This window comes from Anser brachyrhynchus (genome assembly GCF_964034855.1).
Source record: "Anser brachyrhynchus genome assembly, chromosome: 15".
Classification (NCBI taxonomy): Eukaryota; Metazoa; Chordata; class Aves; order Anseriformes; family Anatidae; genus Anser; species Anser brachyrhynchus.
Genome location: NC_137733.1, coordinates 2,760,267 through 2,781,094, shown reverse-complemented (window position 1 = coordinate 2,781,094; position 20,828 = coordinate 2,760,267). Strand labels below are relative to the sequence as shown.

At 36.4% G+C, this 20,828-nt stretch overlaps 1 protein-coding gene across 3 annotated transcripts in view; it reads right to left on the bottom strand.

Moving 5' to 3' along the window:
- The window catches only part of RBFOX1 (RNA binding fox-1 homolog 1), an 868,680-nt gene that overhangs the window by 583,487 nt on the left and 264,365 nt on the right, over positions 1 to 20,828 (bottom strand). For all 3 annotated transcript variants that reach the window (XM_080557058.1, XM_080557064.1, XM_080557047.1), the window contains one exon: positions 12,899 to 12,946. In XM_080557058.1, the coding sequence (XP_080413184.1) occupies positions 12,899 to 12,946 (48 nt within the window). The remainder of the gene's footprint in view (positions 1 to 12,898; positions 12,947 to 20,828) is intronic.

Genomic DNA, 20,828 nt, shown 5'->3' with positions numbered 1-20,828 from the left:
ATTTGCTCTGTTTCTTGGTTCTCAACCTTTATCAAGTCTATAAAGACAGTAACAGAGATCAGATTATTTTTATTGCATTTAATTCAAAAGGTTCACCACTTGCATATTACCATTATCTAGAAAAATATAAATGAACTTATTTTTGTAGATTGGTCTTCTGAAAGAAAAAAATAAAATCTTTCATACTTTGAACATCTGAAATCTTTCAATACTTATACTGTATTTTTTGAGACATAACCCCTGAATTTTTTTAAAACTGTTACACAGTAAGTATGCCATGGTGAGGAGCTTCACTATCACCTCTCCTACCTCCACCATACACTAGGTATTTCAGTACTGCCTTGGGTGTCCTATTTCAGTATTCAAGCACTTGAGATAAACTGCAGAATCCTTTTTTTTTTTTTTTTCCTGACCTTGATCTACAGCAAAACATTTTCAGCTGAACTGTGCAAAACTATAATTACTTAAGTCATATCTGGACTGCACATGATTTATATATAAAGCATGAAGGCTCTGTATCACACATCATGCAGTAAGACAATAAAACATACATGTTTAAGACAATTGAAAGAAATCATTACACTTTACTCCTTAAATAAAAATCATCAACCATATTTCAAAGACAACAGGAGCCTGCACACACACCCAAATTTCTAAATGCAGACATACATTTAAGTGTAAGTGGTCTTATAATAATAGACTTTATCAGAAGAAAGTACATTTTGCATCATTATTGAAGAAGTCAGTTCTAAGATAACTGAATTAGGGAAGTTTTGACCGAACTGCCCACTACCAGAAGTCTATAGTCTAGGCAGCTGTAAAAAGCAATTTACTGCTACTGAGAAAAGATTTACCTGGGAAGAGATCCAATATTTAAAAAAAAAAAAAAAAAAAAGACTAAGTAGAATTGGATTACTGAATAGAAGCTTATTATTGCGTGTGTTCAAGCTACTGGGAAAGTAATAGAGCCAGCAGGTATAAAAAAGGTCTTCCATATGCCTGCTTCCCCTTTTATGATCCAATCATAGCCATCCTGTTAATCAGGTTGGATTACATCCCAGATATTAATTTGGCAAACAAAACCATAGTCTGATCCAGTCTGTCCCTTCAAATATGATGAAAACAATCTGCCACTGATAATCTTGCCATGCGCACACCCCTGGAAAACCATCTGACCAATTTATGTCTAAACAGTGGTAGAAGTGTAAACTCAAATAAAAATGAGATAGGGCTTTCCCTACTCATTAATAGCCTGCAAACTCATCCTGTGCTTCCCAAGGAAGTGCTGAAACATTAGCAGTTCAAAGAGTTACAGACTCCTTGCCACAATAAATAAGTAAACAAACGCTGTATGTATGAACAAAAGGTTGGAGGCTTGTAAGCATTGGAAGTGTAGCTTTTCACTGGCCATAGGAATCCTGTTCTCCTGTCCAATTCCCTTCTATCTCTTGTTTTTCCCCAGAGCTTCAGAGCTTTCAGTCCTTTTTTTTTTTTTTTAAGCTTATTTCTACTCTTCGTGTAAATAGGGTCAGCAACCTGATAGATTTTTCCCTAAAACAGTGCTGGTAACACACCAGTGTTTTCGTTATGCTAAACAGCACTTTCACAGCATCAAGATCTTTTCTCCTCATGCTGACATTATCCCCCATTTTGTTATTGTCTCTAAAGAAAACAGAAGCAAAAATATAATAAGTTCACTTCCTAAAAGGATTTCCATTTCCAATATTAAAATTTAAACTTTCCATAGAGACACAGTTGTTGGCAGAGACGGAATGTTATTTGCCTCTCTAAGTTTTATGATTTAGAATTTGCCTGCATCAAGTTCTTCGCACAAAGTTTCAAATACCATTTCCAAGTTTCATACAGTTTCAGTGAAGACAAAGTATACGTTAACATCATAGAGAAGCAGTCTGATAAAAGGTTATCTATCAAGCACACTAATTAAATAAGGAGACAACAACTGCAAGCTCTTACATAGCAACACGTTTGTGTGTTTATTTTAACATAAACTCTACTACAAGGACTACAAGAGATTACAAAAGAACTCTCATTCCCAAAGTTTTGCCTGGAGAAATATATAACCTCTATACTTCCAACTCACCAGTACGCCTCTTTAAGGATACTTCATGAAAATGTAATGCCTATTTCAAACACCTCTGCAGTCAACAATGCTTCTTTCTTGCTGCAAGTAAAATTAAAGTGCAGTATAGAAACATTTATATGGCTGAGCACAGACAGATGGTCATATGTTTTCTTCCAGAAAAAATAAAGTTTTTAATGCTTTTAGACATTTAAAGTGTGTCTGCTTCAAAGAACTGAGGTTTCTGTATGGAAAATAAACATTTGTAAGTCCTCTGTATTTCAGACAACACATTCCATACTGACTATCTAGAGCCAAGAAAAAATACTCCTCAGTCCCTGTGTTTTTTCTCTTAGGAACAGCATTTCCCAATATTTTGAAGTAACAATATAACTTGTTTATTTATTAATTTTACCTTTTAGAGAACTGAAAAAGACAAGTTAGCAAGTATTCAATTAGCGCTGTTCTGGTAAGTTTAATCAGCTAATGTGCAATCTGTGTATCACTTAATATATGAAATGCTGTCCTGCAATTTTAAAGAAAGAAAATTAGAATGCATTGCCTAGAACTTGGGAATAGAAAATTAATGGAATGTAACTCTGTACCTCAGTTTAATGAAACAACATCTGCAAGATTACTTGTCTAATAAAAAAAGCATATCAAAAAGCCTGATGCATAACAGAAGTAAGAAAAGTATTATCTATATTTTCGAAATGTTACCATCTGGGGGCTTTATGCAAGAATAAATACTCTTACTGGTTGGATAAATTCACTGATTCCCTGTGAATGCAAACACTGTAAGTGGCTTCCCTCAGTGGCCTCCTTATATAAAGGCCCCTTAGGAGTTACTCTGCAGCCTATTTCTGCTCCATATCCCGGCAAACACTGACCTAGTCCATTTATTGTCATCATGACTAGATTCCACCTACCTTAATGTACCGATCAAAACAAGCACAAGCACTTTGTTTCAAAACAAGCACATTCTGAACAATAATAAGTGAGGCTAATAATGACAGCTTGAAACATATGCTTTAGTTGAACGCCCAGCACTTTAAGACTCAGGTTAATTATTTAGCGATATAAAAAACACAGGTAAGAGCAATTCTATAAACCTTTTTCCTGCCCTCTTTGCCCTCTCGCAAAACTGCCCTTAGGTTTAAATTTTTTTAAGAGTTTATCCAGTTAAAATATTAAAGCATTGCATCAAAACTACTGACATCCTATGAGATGTTCAACAAAAAATGAAGTTCCAGATTACTAAAATACGTAATGACACATGGTTCAGCTCAAACAGATGAAGCAAAAACTTATATTATTTAAATAAAATTAGTCTATAATTTTAATTTCCCCATTCTTGAAATTCCAATCTTTATTCCATGAGCAAAATTCAACACAAGAGTTACAAAGATGTCAAAAGAGCTACTGGTTGCAAGTAAAGCTGTGCTCAACTTCTATGCTGGAAAGCCTCTGTCTACAAAAATAGCCCTGGCTCCTAGCAAGAAGCTGAATATCACTTCAGGTGCTAGTGACTTGATTGCATTGAATGGTAAAACCTCTCCATGCTTCCATCACAAGACGACAGGCATGAGATGGCATACATCTCCAAATGCAGCCTCACAAGCACATGTACGCTGAGGAAATACCCCACGATGTCTTCAGCCTCTGCTAGCTACTGAAATACAGACTTTTTAAACAGTTGGTTAGCACATAATTTCTAGTTACTTTGTATGAAACATATGTATTTCTTACTGTAAATACAGGCCTCTCTAACGTCCATGTTTTCTGTTAACGTCACTTTGAATTCTTAAGTAAATGAAAAGGCATTAGGAAAGATTAGCTCTAACAACACTGGCACCACTTCCAATAAATATCATTATCATCTCATTTTCAATTCAAAAGTAATTTCATTTTGTTATACTTCTCAAGACTGAAGTCCCACCTTGTTAGTAATAGAAGAAGAAATAATACAATACTGCTTAATAAGTTACATTTGTGATGTACTGTTCCGAGGCTGCGCTTGGAAGATACAAAATATATGTGTAAGGGTAGCATGAGAGAATGCACCGATTCATGATGAGGAGTAAGGAGGATTAAAAGAATGCTCAATTTGCAAAACATCTAGATAACTGGGGCTTCTTGGACCCTGGGAACTGGATCAAACCAACTTTGCGGTTTGGACTGAGACCGAGGGCTCAGAGAGCATGCGTGAGAAGGAAAGGTTAAAAAGTTCAACTCTGATGAAGACATCTTACTTCATCCCGACGACCACCCGGACGACCACCAGAGAGTAGTACGCAAGCGCAGAAGGACTGATAAGATAATTAGCATACGAAGCGAGGCTAGGCGGAGCTAGGAAATGAATATGCATAGATGAGTTGTGAAACCTAATGCATATGTAGTATCTTAGGAGATACAAGAGAACTAAGAGAACAAATCAGACGAAGTTAGATTTGGGCAGGCATGCCCCTAACTTCCGGCGCCTAATAAAGCACCTTCATATAATCACTTTGTGGATTATGTGTTTTCATGAATGCTAACAACCTCACCTCCCTTAACAAGACAAGATTAGAAGTTAGCATGTACCTTTTTGCAGAAAGCTAACCAAGCATGTTCTGAATTTAGGAGTGCAGCAGGATTGCTGAGGTGCTAGCTCATGCGCTAAGCAGCAAGCCTCCCGAATTGGGCCTACATAGCAAAGATGTTTTATCTTCCTGGCTTCCTATCAAGTATTATTTGCATTCGTTTGAGGCAAGCAAAAAATGATACACGTTGATGTTACAAATGCTAACATTATTTAATGCAGTCTGTGTTTTGAACAGTCTTTACAATAATCACATACCACTGCCTATCCAATAGAGCAATTGCTGTTTATAACTGAAAAAGGTTAACACTTTGGAATTAGATGATCATTGAGATCCCTTCCAACCCAAGCCATTCTATGATTCTATGATATGGTCCTTCATGGGCTGCAGAACGGATATCTGCTCTGATATGGTCCTCCATGGGCTGCAGGGGAATAGCCTCCTTCACCATGGGCCTCTCCACAGGCTTCAGGGGAATCTGCTGTGGTGCCTGGAGCAGTTCCTCCCCCCGCCTTTCTCTTTCACCGACCCTGATGTCAGCAGGGTTATTTCTCTCATTTTCTCACTCCTCTCTCTCACAGCTGTTCTAACACGTTCTTAAATACGCTAATGCAGAGGCTCAACCAGTATCACCCATTGGCTTAGCTGTGGCAGGTCCCTCCCGGAGCTGACAGGAACTGGCTGTGTCCAACATGGGGGCAACTCCTGTTCCCTTCTCACAGATGCCACCCCTGCAGCCCTGCATGAGTGTCCCCTATGTGCCTGCACTAGCGACCTTCTATACCAACCAAAGAGGAGGAAGGGAATATCTATGTTCAGGTGAGTCATGTGCAAATAAATGCTTTTGAAGGCAGCGCCTTGCCTGTGGCACCCCATGTGACTGGCTGTGTCAATGTCCTCTGTGTCTGTGCGTCTCTGGGATCCCTACTCAGCTTTGCTACCGGTTGAACCTGCAAAGGGGAAAGTGGTGGCCACATCCCCCAGCGTGGGCAGAGACCCCAGGTCCCCGGGCATGGCCCCAGCAGCTGGGCAGGAGCAGCCCTGGGCTGGAGCAGCTGGAGGAGGCAGCCACACACTTATGTCACTTAACGTAATAATTTAAAGATTTAGAAAAACACCTTCAAAATGAAGATTTGAAGAACATACTTTCCTAATAGAATTATAAAGTTAATGTGCAATAGTAATCATGTTTGTAGATAGTTGTATGGACATAGAAAATGTAATGGTTAAAGATGGAACACATTGACAAAAGGCAAATTGCACTTTTTTTTTTTTTGTAATCTGCTTTAACAGGTATTCTAGCATAATAAATACACTATACATGTTCCTTATGTGTATTCAGCATGAGTAAAACTCATACAGCTGAACACATTGGCACTTCAGTGGGAGGTCAAATTATTGTTTTGGCACTTCCACCAAGCCTGTCATTTCAATTCCATTTTATCAAATTACAGATTGCTCGATGCAGTTGGATTAAGGGAAAGATAGACACACACACAAGTAATTGTCATCACTTCAGTTGTGAAATTCTGTAATTGCATGTCAGTAACAGGAAGAACAAGAGAACAGTAATAGAACTGAATGATCATTCAAATACCGTGAAACTTTTCAACAAGACTTTGAACTATGACAATCCACATGCCAGGAAACAGACTGGATTTCTGAGCATTTCCCCTCTTCATAATTGCCGGTATTTCTTAGGATGACTTGTGTTGCATGTTAGATTATACGGCAAATTTCTGCTATATATTTTTCTGTAAGTAATCCTTTTACTTGCAAAGAACATAACTAAGACAAGGAAATGGAAGATCCTTCCATTTTAAAGACATGATTAAAAGTAGTGTGAACAATAATAAATGATACCTATGCAACTCAGAGTATGGGTTTGATTCAACAGAGTTTCTGTATTTTAGAATATCTGGAGTACAAAAAATCTTGAATTAAAATTATTGTGGAGAAGGCAGTCATGGTTTTCCATCAACTTTTCTGCCAAAAACAACCCTGAGATTTTCTTACTCTCTTACAGAAGTTTTGAAAACTTCCACCTCTGTGGTATGGAAGACTCTAGAAACATCACACAAATCCAATTTAAGAGAGCTGAAATCGTATTGGGAACTTCTGGCATACAGTGACAGGTAGATATTATCTGAATAGCTTGTTATTCTCACTTGTTTCTGAGTTTTATGTTCAATCCCGTATATTCTATGTCCTGTCATATGATGGTTCAATAATACTCCTATTTGTACATCAATTAATGAGGCACAAGAAATGGAAATAATTTATTTGTTCACTCTAGTAAACAAGGGGAGGCCTGTTAGTGTTCAAAACTTCCTTAAGATTCTTAATTCCTCAGAATCTACATCCTAACACAATTTATGGAACATAATCATCTAACAGAACAAAAAATACTTACATAGAACATTTCCATACCAATACATTAGAGTCTGCAAGCTTCCCTCATCAAAAAATGAATTCCTTTTAATGTGAGGAAAAATGCATCCCAAAGTCTCCCAAGATTGCACAATGTTTTCATGAGGTAACAGAAATGACACTTACTCCATATTATTCACTGACAGGGAGCTCCTAAACTACAGAAAAATGGTTTACAATGAAAGGAAACAGTATACAAATATATTCACATCTTAGATGTCTGCAGTTGAGTCTGTCTGTCCATGATGTTTCTTATCATCTCTTTCTTATTTGATACCTTTATTAATTCCCTCCCACAGTAACCTAAAAAACAGTGTTAAAGAAATTGGATAAAATTTCTTCCTACTACTAAAACAAACTTTTCCCTTAAACTTACATGGAATACTTGATCATTATAAATTGAAAAAGTAAATAAAAGATTGCAAGAAGCCATAGGATATACTGAGCAAAGTGTATTTGTAAATCTGTTTGTTTTCCTCCTCATTTTGTCTCAGACTCACATTGTAACCTTGCCTATGCCTTCCTCTTCATATTTCTATTTCCCCATAGTTAACTTGATCAATATAAATGCAAGTACTTTCCTCACAGGTGTTTTTAAATTGTTTGCAAAATGCTTGGAAATCCTTTGATAGAAGACACTAAAATAATTATGAAATCATTTCCACAGCAGGCATAGAAGAGGAAAGGTATTACTGTCTATACCATATCCCACAGAAGGTAATAGGGAGTTATGAAACATGTCACTACAGGGAAATTTTCTAACTTACTGACCTATCATGTTATTGACCTAATGCATACCCATAAAGTCTATTGCTCTCATAAAGCCTCTGCACTCTGAGCTCAAAAGTGGTAAATTCTGAAGTCAAGATGCATCTCAAAAACGTTATCTCCATAAGCCACTGAAGAACAGAAAATGGAGCAGGATATCCTGAGTGACCTTGAGCCACCAAGCTAATAACATAGCTGCTAGTTAATGGTCAGCATTTACTTGCCCGCAAGGAATACTGACGAGACTGTCATTGCACATTACAGCAAAAGTGAGTCTATTACAAAAGAGCATGCTGAAATCAAACAAAAATGAAGAAACCAAAGCTGAAGAATAAAACATTCCTGGCATAGTAAAACCCAGCTGCCACAAAATTATCCAGCACAGAAAGACCATTATAAGTTAACTTTCCAGTCAGTTTTCAGTGGCTCAAAGAGTTTTCCAGTTCAGAAGAAAACAAAAGAGAGGGTGGTGAAGAAGCAAGGGGAAGGTAACTTCATAGAGGAGTGTTGGTTTCACAGTGTTGAAATGAATTTATTTGATGATATGACAACAACTGCAGATGAAAACAAAGTATTCCATTGTGTTCTGTTCAGGCTTCAAAGGTTACTTCCAGGTTTTTGTGGCTTTTTGTTTGTTTGTTTTGTAATTTTGAAGACTCCTATTCAATGCCAGTCCCATGTAGCAATTCTTTTTCATATGTTTAAGACCAAATAGAGACACGGACTGAGAATAAATAAAAGGTGCAGAAGATATACTTGGGGCAAGTTTTTCAGCTATTGAGAAGTGATTAAGCTGGTGTAAGAGCAAACAAAAAAAATACAGCTTTACATATTAGCAGTCTTCCTAAAGTGGGCACCGAGGCTAGGGTTTGCTTATAACAAAAGAAAGAGAAGATCACAAAGGAATCCACACGGCTGCCTGTTTTGGCAAAAAGGTCAATATTCTTATTAATTCCCTCAACAACAACCACATATTTTGTCCCCAACACACAGTTATTGGGTAAAAATATGGGTATATGTATCGGTTAAAACAACAAATGAACAACATCACTTGATCATCCGTCGAAGACTGAAACCTCATGCTGGAAAACATCACAGGTTTTGAAATTATGACTCCAATTCCTTAAACATGAGACTAGCTTCAGATATCAATCTGTTTTCAGAAAGTCCCACTTCACATGCTTTTAACAAGTTTCTTTCCTGTGAAATTTTACTGGTCATGCATGCTGCTTTTAACAGCAAAGCTGACATTTGCAGAATGACATGCTTAGTTTTAACTACTTTCGGTTGTTCAGAAAGAAGGTATGAAAGCAAAACAAAAAAGGGTTAGGTGTGACAAACACAGAAGAGTGGGACATAAAATCATACATACACTGGGCCCACTGCTGGTTGTGGTAAACACAGGTTAGTAATGCCTAATGATATAGGTCAGTTACCACAGACTGTTGATTACTTGTCAGCTCTTTTGACATTCTCAGACAGATTCTCAAACCTGAAGCCTTTTATCCTTGCAGAAAAAAAAATCTTAAATAAAAAGTTCAGTGGAAGTAACAAGGGAGGGATAAACATATCATAGTGATAAAGTGGTTAAGAAAATTAAATGCCATTTTGACACTTACAGAATAATAGATTCCAAAATAATAACTACTTTTACAAAATTTAAGTTTGCCTACAGGCAAAGTTTTAGCAATGGCTTCATAAATTTCTACTTCAAAAAGTAGAGATTAAGAAGCTTCAGGAAGAAAGTTGGTAAGAAAAGGAAGGAACCTTGCAGACATATTTTGTTGTTAGCTATGAACATTTTTCATTAATTACTAATGATATAGTTCATTAGTAATATATTTCATTATGAAAGAGCCAAATTATGAAATTCTAATGAGGCATCTCTTAACTGCAGTAGTTTCTCTTGATTTCAATGTCAATAGAATAAAAATATTTATTTACAATGTTTCGGGTTCTATGAATTACATTAAACCCCAAATTTATGCTTTCAATAAACATGAAACAATTCATTATTATTAAAAAAATTGATACATCTTTACTTGATGATCACAGAATGGGTTATTGGTAATCTATACCCTTGAACTGAAAAGTGAATCTGCCTCTTAAGCTCAGCAGAAGCTTCAGTTTTGAGACCAAACACATAGAAAACACGAAACATGCCATGTAGCAACAATGTATAATTATTACATTTCTGTTCTTTCAAAATGTTCCAACAAACTAAGAAAAAGAGGAAGATAAACTAAACAATTCTCTATGTAAGTTGTAGTTTCTCCATTTGCAAGCTAGAACACTGAGCAGGTTATTGGTTTTTGGTTTTTGATAAGAACTGTATTTTTAGCAAGTCAAAAAACAAGCCAATGCCCTAAACTTAGCAAATGTCACATACTTTTTTATTACTTCAGCGATTACTGAGGCAAGGTCACTTAAGAGCCTGCAGTACTGAAGGCACGTGTCTGTGCACATCAGTATTTAGAGTCACAAGGATGAGAAAGTCATAGCACTCAGCACTGTAATGTTGATAATGTCCAGACTTTCAACTTTAGTGATACCTTAAAGAATCTTCAAGATTCACAGTATGTTTGGAGATCCTCTGACCACCAGCTCATCTTCCCTGCCACTGCTTTTAAGAACAAGAATGGAAAGGGAAGTGGTGAAAACAGGCCAGCTAAGCAACAAGACATAGGATAACATGGGAATCTCATGCTCTTTGTTTCACTTCAGTTCCCTAGTACTGTGTTGTCACAGAAAAAGGCAGACCACATATTCTGTACTGCAGGATGTGAACAGAGGGGGTAACTGCCTCTTTCTGGGGTCTGACAGCTCGGTTAGTCTCCATGGCCTGAGTCACTGAAGAACGCTAGATCCTTAGGAGACCACTCAACCAAGGCCAAGTATCATCTATATGACTCCTATCATTTATACTGAGGTAGAAATCATCTTATCTTTGAGCATGGAGAGGGGAAAAAAAAAAAAAAAAAAGTTTTCTGGGAACTACTAGTGCATCTGCTCTATAAAACGAAAGCTGCAGTTAAAAAAAAAAAAAAAAAAACAAGGAAATATAACTAATAAATTAATGATACTACAGTCCAAAGTTTGTCAGGCTTGTGATAACTTTTCCCATTATTGAAGCAATAAAAAGAACCATTTGGTTGTGCAGTTTCAGAAGCTACTATCCACACTAAGAAAAGTCAGATTCTGGTGTTTAGAAAGTAAGGTCCCAAACTGTGTTTTAGCAGAATATCAAACAGCATGCACTTATATTTAAACACCTAGTTTCATAAAAGCTATTGCTCGGAACCTGACGTGTAAATGGCCTGAGTTTCACAGTAATGAGTACTATCTAATTTTAGAGATTTTAAATTATGTCATGTAGTTGACACCTTCACAAACTCAGTTACTTGCTGACACATGGAGATATACTATACAGATTTAGTAATCCAGAACTAGATTCCAGCTTCCAGTTTAAGGTTTCCAGTAGAAATGCATGAATGCACGAATATATGAACCTTCATTCAGCTCACTATATCTCTGCAAAATGCTTGAGAAAATAATGGAACGAACTGCATAAGATATGAGAAGGCATAACTTATCAGCAGTTCAAACTTAATGAAGCCTAAAAAAGAAATCTTACATAAAAAGCAGGAGAAACTTGGGAATTTCACCCCAAAAAAAAAATTTCATTTACTACAATGCATTTAAGAAAAAAAAGAAAACAACAAAAAAAAAAAAAAAACAAACCTCCCAGTGAACTGAAAAAAACAGTAGGAGTGTAAATAACAAGGAGAATTCCTTAAATTTTATAGTGGACTTCAATAATCAGAGACTAGTAACAGCTGATAGGCATTTAAGACATGACATACATTCTATTTTAATTATATTCACATTTTATTATCATAATTGAATTCTCAGTGTGTTTTTGTCTAACTGAAAATAATTTCCTCTCTTCATTCCTGAAAATTTTGAAAATCATCAAAATTCTGAAGAACTTCCATCACATAACAAAGCACATGAATCTTGCTTTCCTGCAGTAACTTCAATGTCATTTTATGTCAGACCTGAATAACAGTATTTTATAACGTGTGCTATCATGAACAACTCAAATGCATCTGGGATGACAATTAATAAAATTTCATTTTTACAACAAAAAGAACTTGATTATCATTAAGGAAATGAGAAGTCACTGAATAATCATGGAAAAATTCAGAAGCCAAAAGAAGTTCAAAAACAAAGAACTTTTGGAAATTTGAGTAGTAGAACATTGATTTTACACATAATGGCACAGTTAACATGATGTTAAATTAAACATAAAACCCTGCTGTTTCAAAACATAGCTTGAGAGTATTAAACTGTTAGTGCTAGAAGGCAGCTTTCCACATCTCTCACTTTTGAGTGGAAATTGATAACACTTCAATTTAAGTATCTAAATCAAAAATGTACTTTTTTTTCAGGTATTTTCAAGTATACATGCCATAATGTAGTATAAAACAAGCTAACAAGGCAAAGAACAGAACAGAATACACTTTTTATACTCACTAACAATAAAACTGGAAATAATATAAGAGCTTTTTTTTTTTTTCTAGACTGCAACCATTTAGAAGGAAAAGAAATCAATATCAAACATTGCTTAACAAGCAAAAGGAAGTAGCCCTTATCTTGCTATTTTAAGAGTATTTAACTTGGTATGCCAGCATTATCATGAAAGACACCATGCAGTAATTTTACTATTAATGGAATTAAGAATAGGAAGTGCAATTGTCTTTTAGGCCATTCATAGTTTCACAAAAGTAAGGTTATAATTCTCTTCTGAACAAGTAGGTATATTTCTAATGGAAGCACATTCAATAGAGTAAGGGTGTTTTGTACCATTTGAAGTTAAAATACAACTACATTAGGTAAGGCATTGTTAGAAAACTTTAACACACATACATAAAACAACTTAAAATAATTTCACATAGCTAAATTGAAAACATAAACCAATCAAAGAAATACTTACTAGACTGGCCTGACATAAATTACATTTAAACAAGCAACTTACTTTTCTGTCCTCAGTTTCTACACAGGAATTGCACTCTGATTTAGTATCCTGAAAAGACAAACAGAGAAGACTGTGTCACAAAGCACATTCTTCAGGGCTGTAAGAATAACTCCAAATGAAGAAAAGGCATCAAAGTCTGAAAAACGGGTTTCTCAACCTATTATATATTACTGTATTATTTTTGTATTCACAGTACCTTTAAAGGTACAATACTTAGTATTACAGCTTTAAGGAAGGTTTATTAAACTTCATTACAAGCAGATGTGTTGTCAACTGAAAGATAGGATTGAAAAAAATAAACAAAACTTTTTTCAATAAAGTATAGTTCACAAGATAAGATCTCTGTAAAGTGTAAGGTTTTTTTTTTCCAATTGCATCTTGATAAAATGTAATTGTTTACTTTTTTTCTATTCTATTACTGTTGGTAACAAAGATTTTTAAAGGTAAGATCATTGTCAGCTTAAGAGGATAAATAAATGCTCAAACTTCTGTCTGTTAACTGAAGTGCTAACTAGGACTCTAAAATTGACAATGTATTATTGTGTTTCCTGGTCTGAAAACTGTAATACATAGTCCATATTTATACTTATGGACTACTGGATAGGTTGAAGATATTTGTGTCAATCCCCACTGAAAAATACAAGAATACTCAAGCATCAATTTTATATAAATATATATATATAGTATATATACACACGCATATAACTTGGACTTCAAGAATCAAACTAATGATCTTAAATCTAATGACACCCAAAATATGTTTATTTTATTTCTAAGGCATTTTGACTCTCATTAAACAGTCAGGATTTTGCTAGCAGATGAACAGAGAATATGTTCTCTTTTTTTGAAGACATGTCGAGAGAACTGTTATCACAAAAAATATCACAATATATCACAAAAAAAAAAAACCACAAAATAATCACAAAATAAAGGCATTTCTTTCTTCATTTTATCCCTTTGTACAAGAAGTTATCCCTGAAAATTGAATAAACCACGTGTATTTCAAGCCATTAGATTGTAGACAAGATTAACGTGACCTATTACGTTTCTTCTTCGTTTTTAACTTCACTTTTCTTGTGATGGTATTTTTGGAAGGTAATTTTGCTTACATACTGCAACTTTGAAGACTTCTGTTAGAAAAAAATGGCACAGAGATGAGGTCCAATTTTGTTTGTTAAAAGTAAGTCCTTCCCCAGCCTCTTACTGAAGCTAGAACTACTCTCATCAGCTTTTGAATTATTAGCTAGAGTTACTTGTTACATAAATCCCAAACCACAAATTTAAGACTGACAGCTAATAGTAGTTTCCACTGAAAATGAAAACAAATTAAATTATGATGCTGTGTTTCCTCAGGACCATGCCTATTCGTCTTAAATGAAGGACTGATACTATTTCAACATCAAAGTCTTCTGACCTAAGCCATATACCCATAAAAGATTAAAAAAAGAAAATCACTCAGTCAAGTAAGATGAATCAAGGTTTCCTGAAAAATTATTTTTATTCACAGCAAGATATATTAAAGACGTTTTCATTAGGCATATCCTATTCTCTCTCACTTCTCAAGCAGCATATTTCCAACAAAATAATCTTTGTTATTCTAGCTAGTTTTATGCATCACGTGAATCGGTTTGTCAAACATTCCCTTCATTCAAAATACTTTTCCTGGGAAACCAAGCTGTATTTGTGGAATGTAATACTCAAAAATTTTCTTTCAGGTGTGGCTTCCTGGCAGCCTGCCGTGCTTCTCCTCCCATTTTGCAGATAAGGAAATACTACCAGCCTACAGGCCGGCTTGGTTGTAATTCCTTTTCTTTTTTTTTTTCCTAAAGTGCATGAAGAACAAAGTTCAGTGTTTAAAAAGCTTTCTGACATGGAGAAATGAATGCAAACTTTATTATCCAGGCCTTTTCACCTGCTAGCTATGACCCAGGTCACCTTTTGGAAATAACGAAACATTCCCCAACATATTTGTTGGTTAATCAAAAAATGAATTAAATCTTTTAAATCGCCAAGGACAACAGTGACTCTATCTTGCATACTAAATTAAACTGACCTAAATTAACTAAACGTGGAATAAAAGAGTTTCTATCTAATTCCTGCTATAGTTATTATGAATGCTCAATATGATCGGCATACCTTGCTGAAGAACTAAAAGCATGATCCTTTCTACTAGCTAGAGACTATGTTAATTTCATATTTTGTCATCGTTAATGCCCATTATAAGCAATTTTTAAGAAATATGTGCTCCTAAGCTGTATTGGGTTTAGGTGGGATGGCTTTGGTAGCAGGAGGCTGCAGGGATGGCCCCTATGAGAGGAGCCCAGCAGCTGCCCCATGCCAGAGCAGAGCCAGCTGGCTCCAAAGGGACCCGCCGCTGGCCAGAGCTGCACTGTGAGTAATGCTGGTTGGACTTTTGGAGACCAGACTGAAGAAAGGGAGAGAAAAAAAAAATACAACTGCTGTGCTACAGCGGCTGGGAGAGAGGGGTGAGGAAAGGTGAGAGAACCAGCCCTGAAGACACCCACAGCCGTGCAGGAGGAGGGCAGGAGGTGCTCCAGGCATGGGGCAGAAGTTCCCCTGCAGCCTGGGGAGAGGCCCCTGGTGGAGCAGGCTGTCCCCCTGCAGCCCGTGGGTCCCACATGGAGCAGATCTCCACGCTGCAGCCCGTGGAGGAGCCCCCGGTGGAGCAGGTGGATGTGGCCTGGAGGAGGCTGCGGCCCATGGAGAGCCCTCGCAGGAGCAGGCCCCGGGCCGGAGCTGCAGCCTGTGGAGAGGAGCCCACGCAGGAGCAGGGGGTCTGGGGGGAGCTGCCGCCCATGGGGGTTTTCCATCACATTTTCTCCCCTATCCTACTGAAGAATTAGAGAGCAGTTTGTGTGGTGCTTATCTGCCTACCGCTGTGAAACCACCACATAAGCATTTCTTATTCAATGTGAAGCAAAAAATGCAGTTTTATGCGGGTAAAGCAAACCCCATCTTCCTCCCAGCACAGTTTACCTTACATGACTGCCTATGTCCAGTAAGGCAAAGGGTACAAACTAAGCGTGGGGCAGCCCTGCTGAGAACAGCTGAGGCCAACCTAGCTGAGACACTCGGTGCTGCGATAGGAATTGAAGCAATGCGCCTGGAAGTTAGCTGGTGCCAGCCATAAGGGAAAGATGTAGGCTGAAGAAGTTTTATCCCTGAACTGTTGCATGACTTTTAGGTAATCATTTTGTTTCACAGTGTTTGCTGTTCGATCTAAATATATAGGAAGCATTATTTAAACATTAACCATTGTGTCATTAGCAATGAAAACTACTTAAGTATGTTTTCAGTGTTACGGGATGTTGATGACAACAAGACAGAAGTATTTGCTTATCTTTGAAATTAAGTGAAGTCATACTAGGGTGAAGAAATAGTTGCTGTGTCTTCAAGAGACCTGAATTTAGACTTTGGCACAAGGATAAATGCACACACACACACACACAAAAAAAAAAAAGCTCCACTTATGTTTTGTTTCTGTATTCCAAATATTAATTTTAAAATATTTCCTAAACCGTTTTTGACAAGCATGCTTCAGTCATATTATTAGATAACAATCCAGCCTGTAACAACTGTTTAACGTATAACACCCTAAAAAGCTCAAATTCCTGAACAGGATCTTTCTTTAGTGGTGAAACCCTAACAAATCACAGTGTGTATGTTCTGATAAACGATAACTAAGGATGCTGACTGGGTACCTAAAGAACTAAAGGAGAATTCAGGAATCCTTATTCCAAAGTGGTTAGCCACATGAAAGCAGTGAAAAAGCAATTTGTCAGCAGTACCACCTATGGTATTATTATGTCTTCTTTCCTGAAAAAAAAAAAAAAAGTGAGATTAAAGAGGCTTAAGAAAACATACCTCACAAATTCTATATTTCTAATATCACTGAAAGAAATCAGTGCAGTAGGTGAAGAACGAACAACAGCAGAGAATCAGTCTCTTCTAAAAGCAGTAATTTGCAAAATTATTAGCTGAATAATAAGCTGTAATTTCCAATACGTTTATATTCAAAAACAACAGTAGGTCATACTGATAGAGTGGTCCATACATTCATAAAGTACAGTTGCGGCAGGTGCAAAATAAGAAAAAGGCAACAAAGAACTTCTCACTTCCCGTGGAAGACCACACTACTGGCAAAAAGGAAACCATCTGGCACAAGCAACACATCCACTGTCTTTCAAAGATTATTCAATTTATTGTTGTCACAATTAATTTATCAAGTTTTTACTTGGCTAGTACAGTTGGTTTGTCACAAAGCTACACACAACATTTTAAGAGCCTGAGCAAGGGAATGGATTCTGGAAAACATGGAATTCTGGTTCCTGAATTATGCTGGACTCATTGGAAAAAAAGTCACTGCTACAGAAACAAGTTGTTTCATAAAAGCAACTCTTGTTGTATGCTTGATATTTCTAGGAAGTCTACAATCAAGTCTTTCTTGAACAAATGTGATCCACCACCTTATTACCCATTGTACCTGATCTCAGAAGTTTTCCTTGAGTGACCTGAGCATTTCATGTCTGGGATGTGCAAGCATATGTAAACCTCTAACTGCTCAAGCAAAACAAACCGATTTTTATGAAATGGTTAGTGGTATAATTCTTTAAACCAGTCAAGTAACTGGCTTCAAAAATATTTATGTTTAAATATAAACATTTCAGTATACATCATCTACATCATTTAAAGAAAAACATACATGGAAATTAAACTTGAAAAAAATACATTGAAATGAATCATCTGTTAAATACAGAGTAAGAAGTAAAAAAAAAAAAAATCAGAATGTTCTTCTCTGGGAGATATCTATGCCACTCTCTGTAAGTGCAAAACAACCAAGTGTTGTCATTTTGATAGGTATGTTGCAAATCTCCCTGCTGTGTGAATTGAGACTAAGCAATACAGTTTTTGTAAAGCAAGTGTAAAATCATAGAGAATTGAACAGTATTTTAGACACTTTCTTTTACATTCTTTCATGTTAAGGTTAAAACACCAGCAAAATTTGTTCCTCCTGAAGAATTTGTATTTTAGACAAATTATGTAATAGAACACTTCACGGGAAATTTCATGGGAAACATGGAAAGAATGAATTATAGACATACACTATCATTAAAATAGAAAACTCTCATCCATTTCAGTTTAAACCATCACTTTTTTTTTTTAAACTAGGTGTCACTGCTTAACAGCCAATTAAATTATAATACTATAAACATATTAAGAGCTCTATTTTTGAATATTGATTTGACAGCACAGAAGGAAATTGCCTATTTTGCCTGTTTTGTTGGGTAGCTGCAAGGAAACAAAACAAGGCTTTATGCAGTGTATCAGGAGCAGCAAAGGACAAACACAACTTGAACGAAGAGCCATAAGGGATGCTGTCACATATGTTTACCAGTAGAATTCCAGTAACTGTGGTGGTGAAACTATACTCATCTCTGTTTGTAGGCACGGAGTTCTGAAAGGTAGCCTTAAAGTGTCCTACCAACATTTATCAGATTTAGTTCCCTTAGTGACCAACTGGTATTAAATTGTTGGTTGTACTGAGTACTGTAGCTTACCAGAGAGAAAAGTGAGAACAATAGGCACATACTGTTTTTCAGTGCTTTTTTGGGGACAACTGATTTAGATAACTTGACAGCAAGATATACTGAAAGTGCATAGTACAGAATACATGAGTTGTGACACCCATTTCATTCCTGAGAAGGCTCCGTTCCCTCATCCCAATTTTACTCTTTTTGATGATTCATACGTTTCAGGAAATTTAAAGTTTAATATACTAGGCCCTTGGGAAATCTCTCTAGCACCTTCATTCTGCATTAGCATTACACACGTGTTACTGAAGAGAAGTAAAAGGAAGGATCTAGAAAGTAAAAGTAATCATTAGTGATAGCGTGACTCTGGATGATATTTTGGCTTTAGGATGCAGTAGAAACCTCCACACAATTATTTTATATGGCTTCTGCAATTATATATTTAAGTTTACTTCTTGAACAGCAAATAGAAATAGAGAAATCAACATCCCCAACTAACCACTACTCATGCTAACATAAATAATACTTGTGCATGCCTTTATCATATCATCCTTTATCATACATTTTTTAGTGTGTTGTCTTCCTGCTATCCAAAATCTTCCCACTACTTCTCTATCATAACACTCAAAACAAAATCTTCAAACAAACAAAAGAACAAGAACAAAAACAAGGGAAAAAATATAAAGTGTACAGGTTTAGAAACTTTAGAAAAGTTACTTCAATTGCTATTTTTTTTTTCATTTGAAAGTAATGAAATGCAGACAGCAAAGAGAAGTCATATGTACACACACTACTCCCATTGCCTGTATCTGAAGGAGGAAAAATGAGACACTGGAAGTTTTAAAGTATTGCCTGTTGGTTTTGTCTGTAATATCAGGAATGGCCAGTAGGTGGAAGCAAATAACCTCTTGAAATCTTGCTCAACTTTCCTATGATAGATAAATCTATTACACTGACCAGGTTGATCGGGTATTTTACACCCATCCTTGGCATCCCAACAAGCGCTAATACAAATTAGGCCATTGCTTCATAACGCTGTTTTCCAATTTGCTAAAATGCTGCAGAATGAGAAATAAAAGGGTATTATCAGTTTTAAAAATCTATGAAGTGGAGCCGGTTCCTTTGGATGACTAAAGCATACATAAAGGTAACCCAATGTTAAACAAAAGAATTGTAGAAATATTTGAAAAAGCACTCAGTCAAACTCTGGGTTATTGGTTTGCGGTCTTCCAAAAGGGGGCTTACAAGAAAGTTGGGGAGGGACTCTTCGTCGGGGGGGGGGGGGGGGGGGGGGGCGGGGATTGTAACAGGACAAGGAGTAATGGTTTTAAACTAAAAAAGGGTAGATTTAGATCAGATATTAGGAAGAAGTTCTTTAGTCTGAGGGTGATGAGGCCCTGGCCCAGGCTGCCCAGAGAAGCTGTGGGTGCCCCATCCCTGGCAGTGCGCAAGGAAAGGTGTCCATGCCCATGGCAAGGGCTTGCAATTAATGATCCTTAAGATCCCTTCCAACCCAAACCATTCTGTAATTCTATGATTTTTATGGATATTTTTATTAAGTAATTGAGGAAAATACTTAATCTTTTTCACTGTCCATTATCCATTATATTTCATTATTGCTGTTAACAAACAGGCTACCAGCAGAAGAATTAATTTGAATTTCATATTAGTTCTATTTTATCCATCCCAGAGAACAAATTAACCACGCAATAATACTTACTGAAGGAGAAAAGAAATGGAAAATGAAACCTTAGTATGTGCCATTCAAGTCTTTACTAAGTTCATCCCTAGCAACTGAAGGAATCATGCACAAGCCTCATCACATTAAGAAACCAGTCCCAGGATTCCAATGGTTTCAAAAGCTGCCATGTCAAAAGTGTAAGAAAAGAGTTGTATTAATGAAAGCAATAGCTTTATCTCCATTTACTAATGTTTCTGAAGCAACAGAGGCCTCTTTCTAACAAGCTATAAGCACAGAGCAGAAGACTGGGTCATCTGCATCTTTCCCTGTTGTTATTCTCAGGGCTGTTTGTCTGGAGTCCAAAAAGAAATCCATCTGATCAGTGATCTAAAAGTTTCTCAGTCTTTGGGGAGCTTACTCTTTTTGTTTCTAGGTAAAAGTAGAGAGAGAAGGTTTAAAGGATTATTGGGATACTGAACTGAGAAATTTTATACTAAAAAAAAAAAAATCTGTTTGTAAAAATACTGCTGTATTTTTAATGTACATCTGAAGCAACTCCAACATGTGCCCTTCCCACACATCCACCCACCGCCCGGCTGTGAAAGCGGATAACCCAATCTCTCATCTGATTCCAGAGTTTTGTTTGTGTTCATTTGCAATTTTCAAAGCTACCAAGAGCTGAAAACTTCTTGACAGA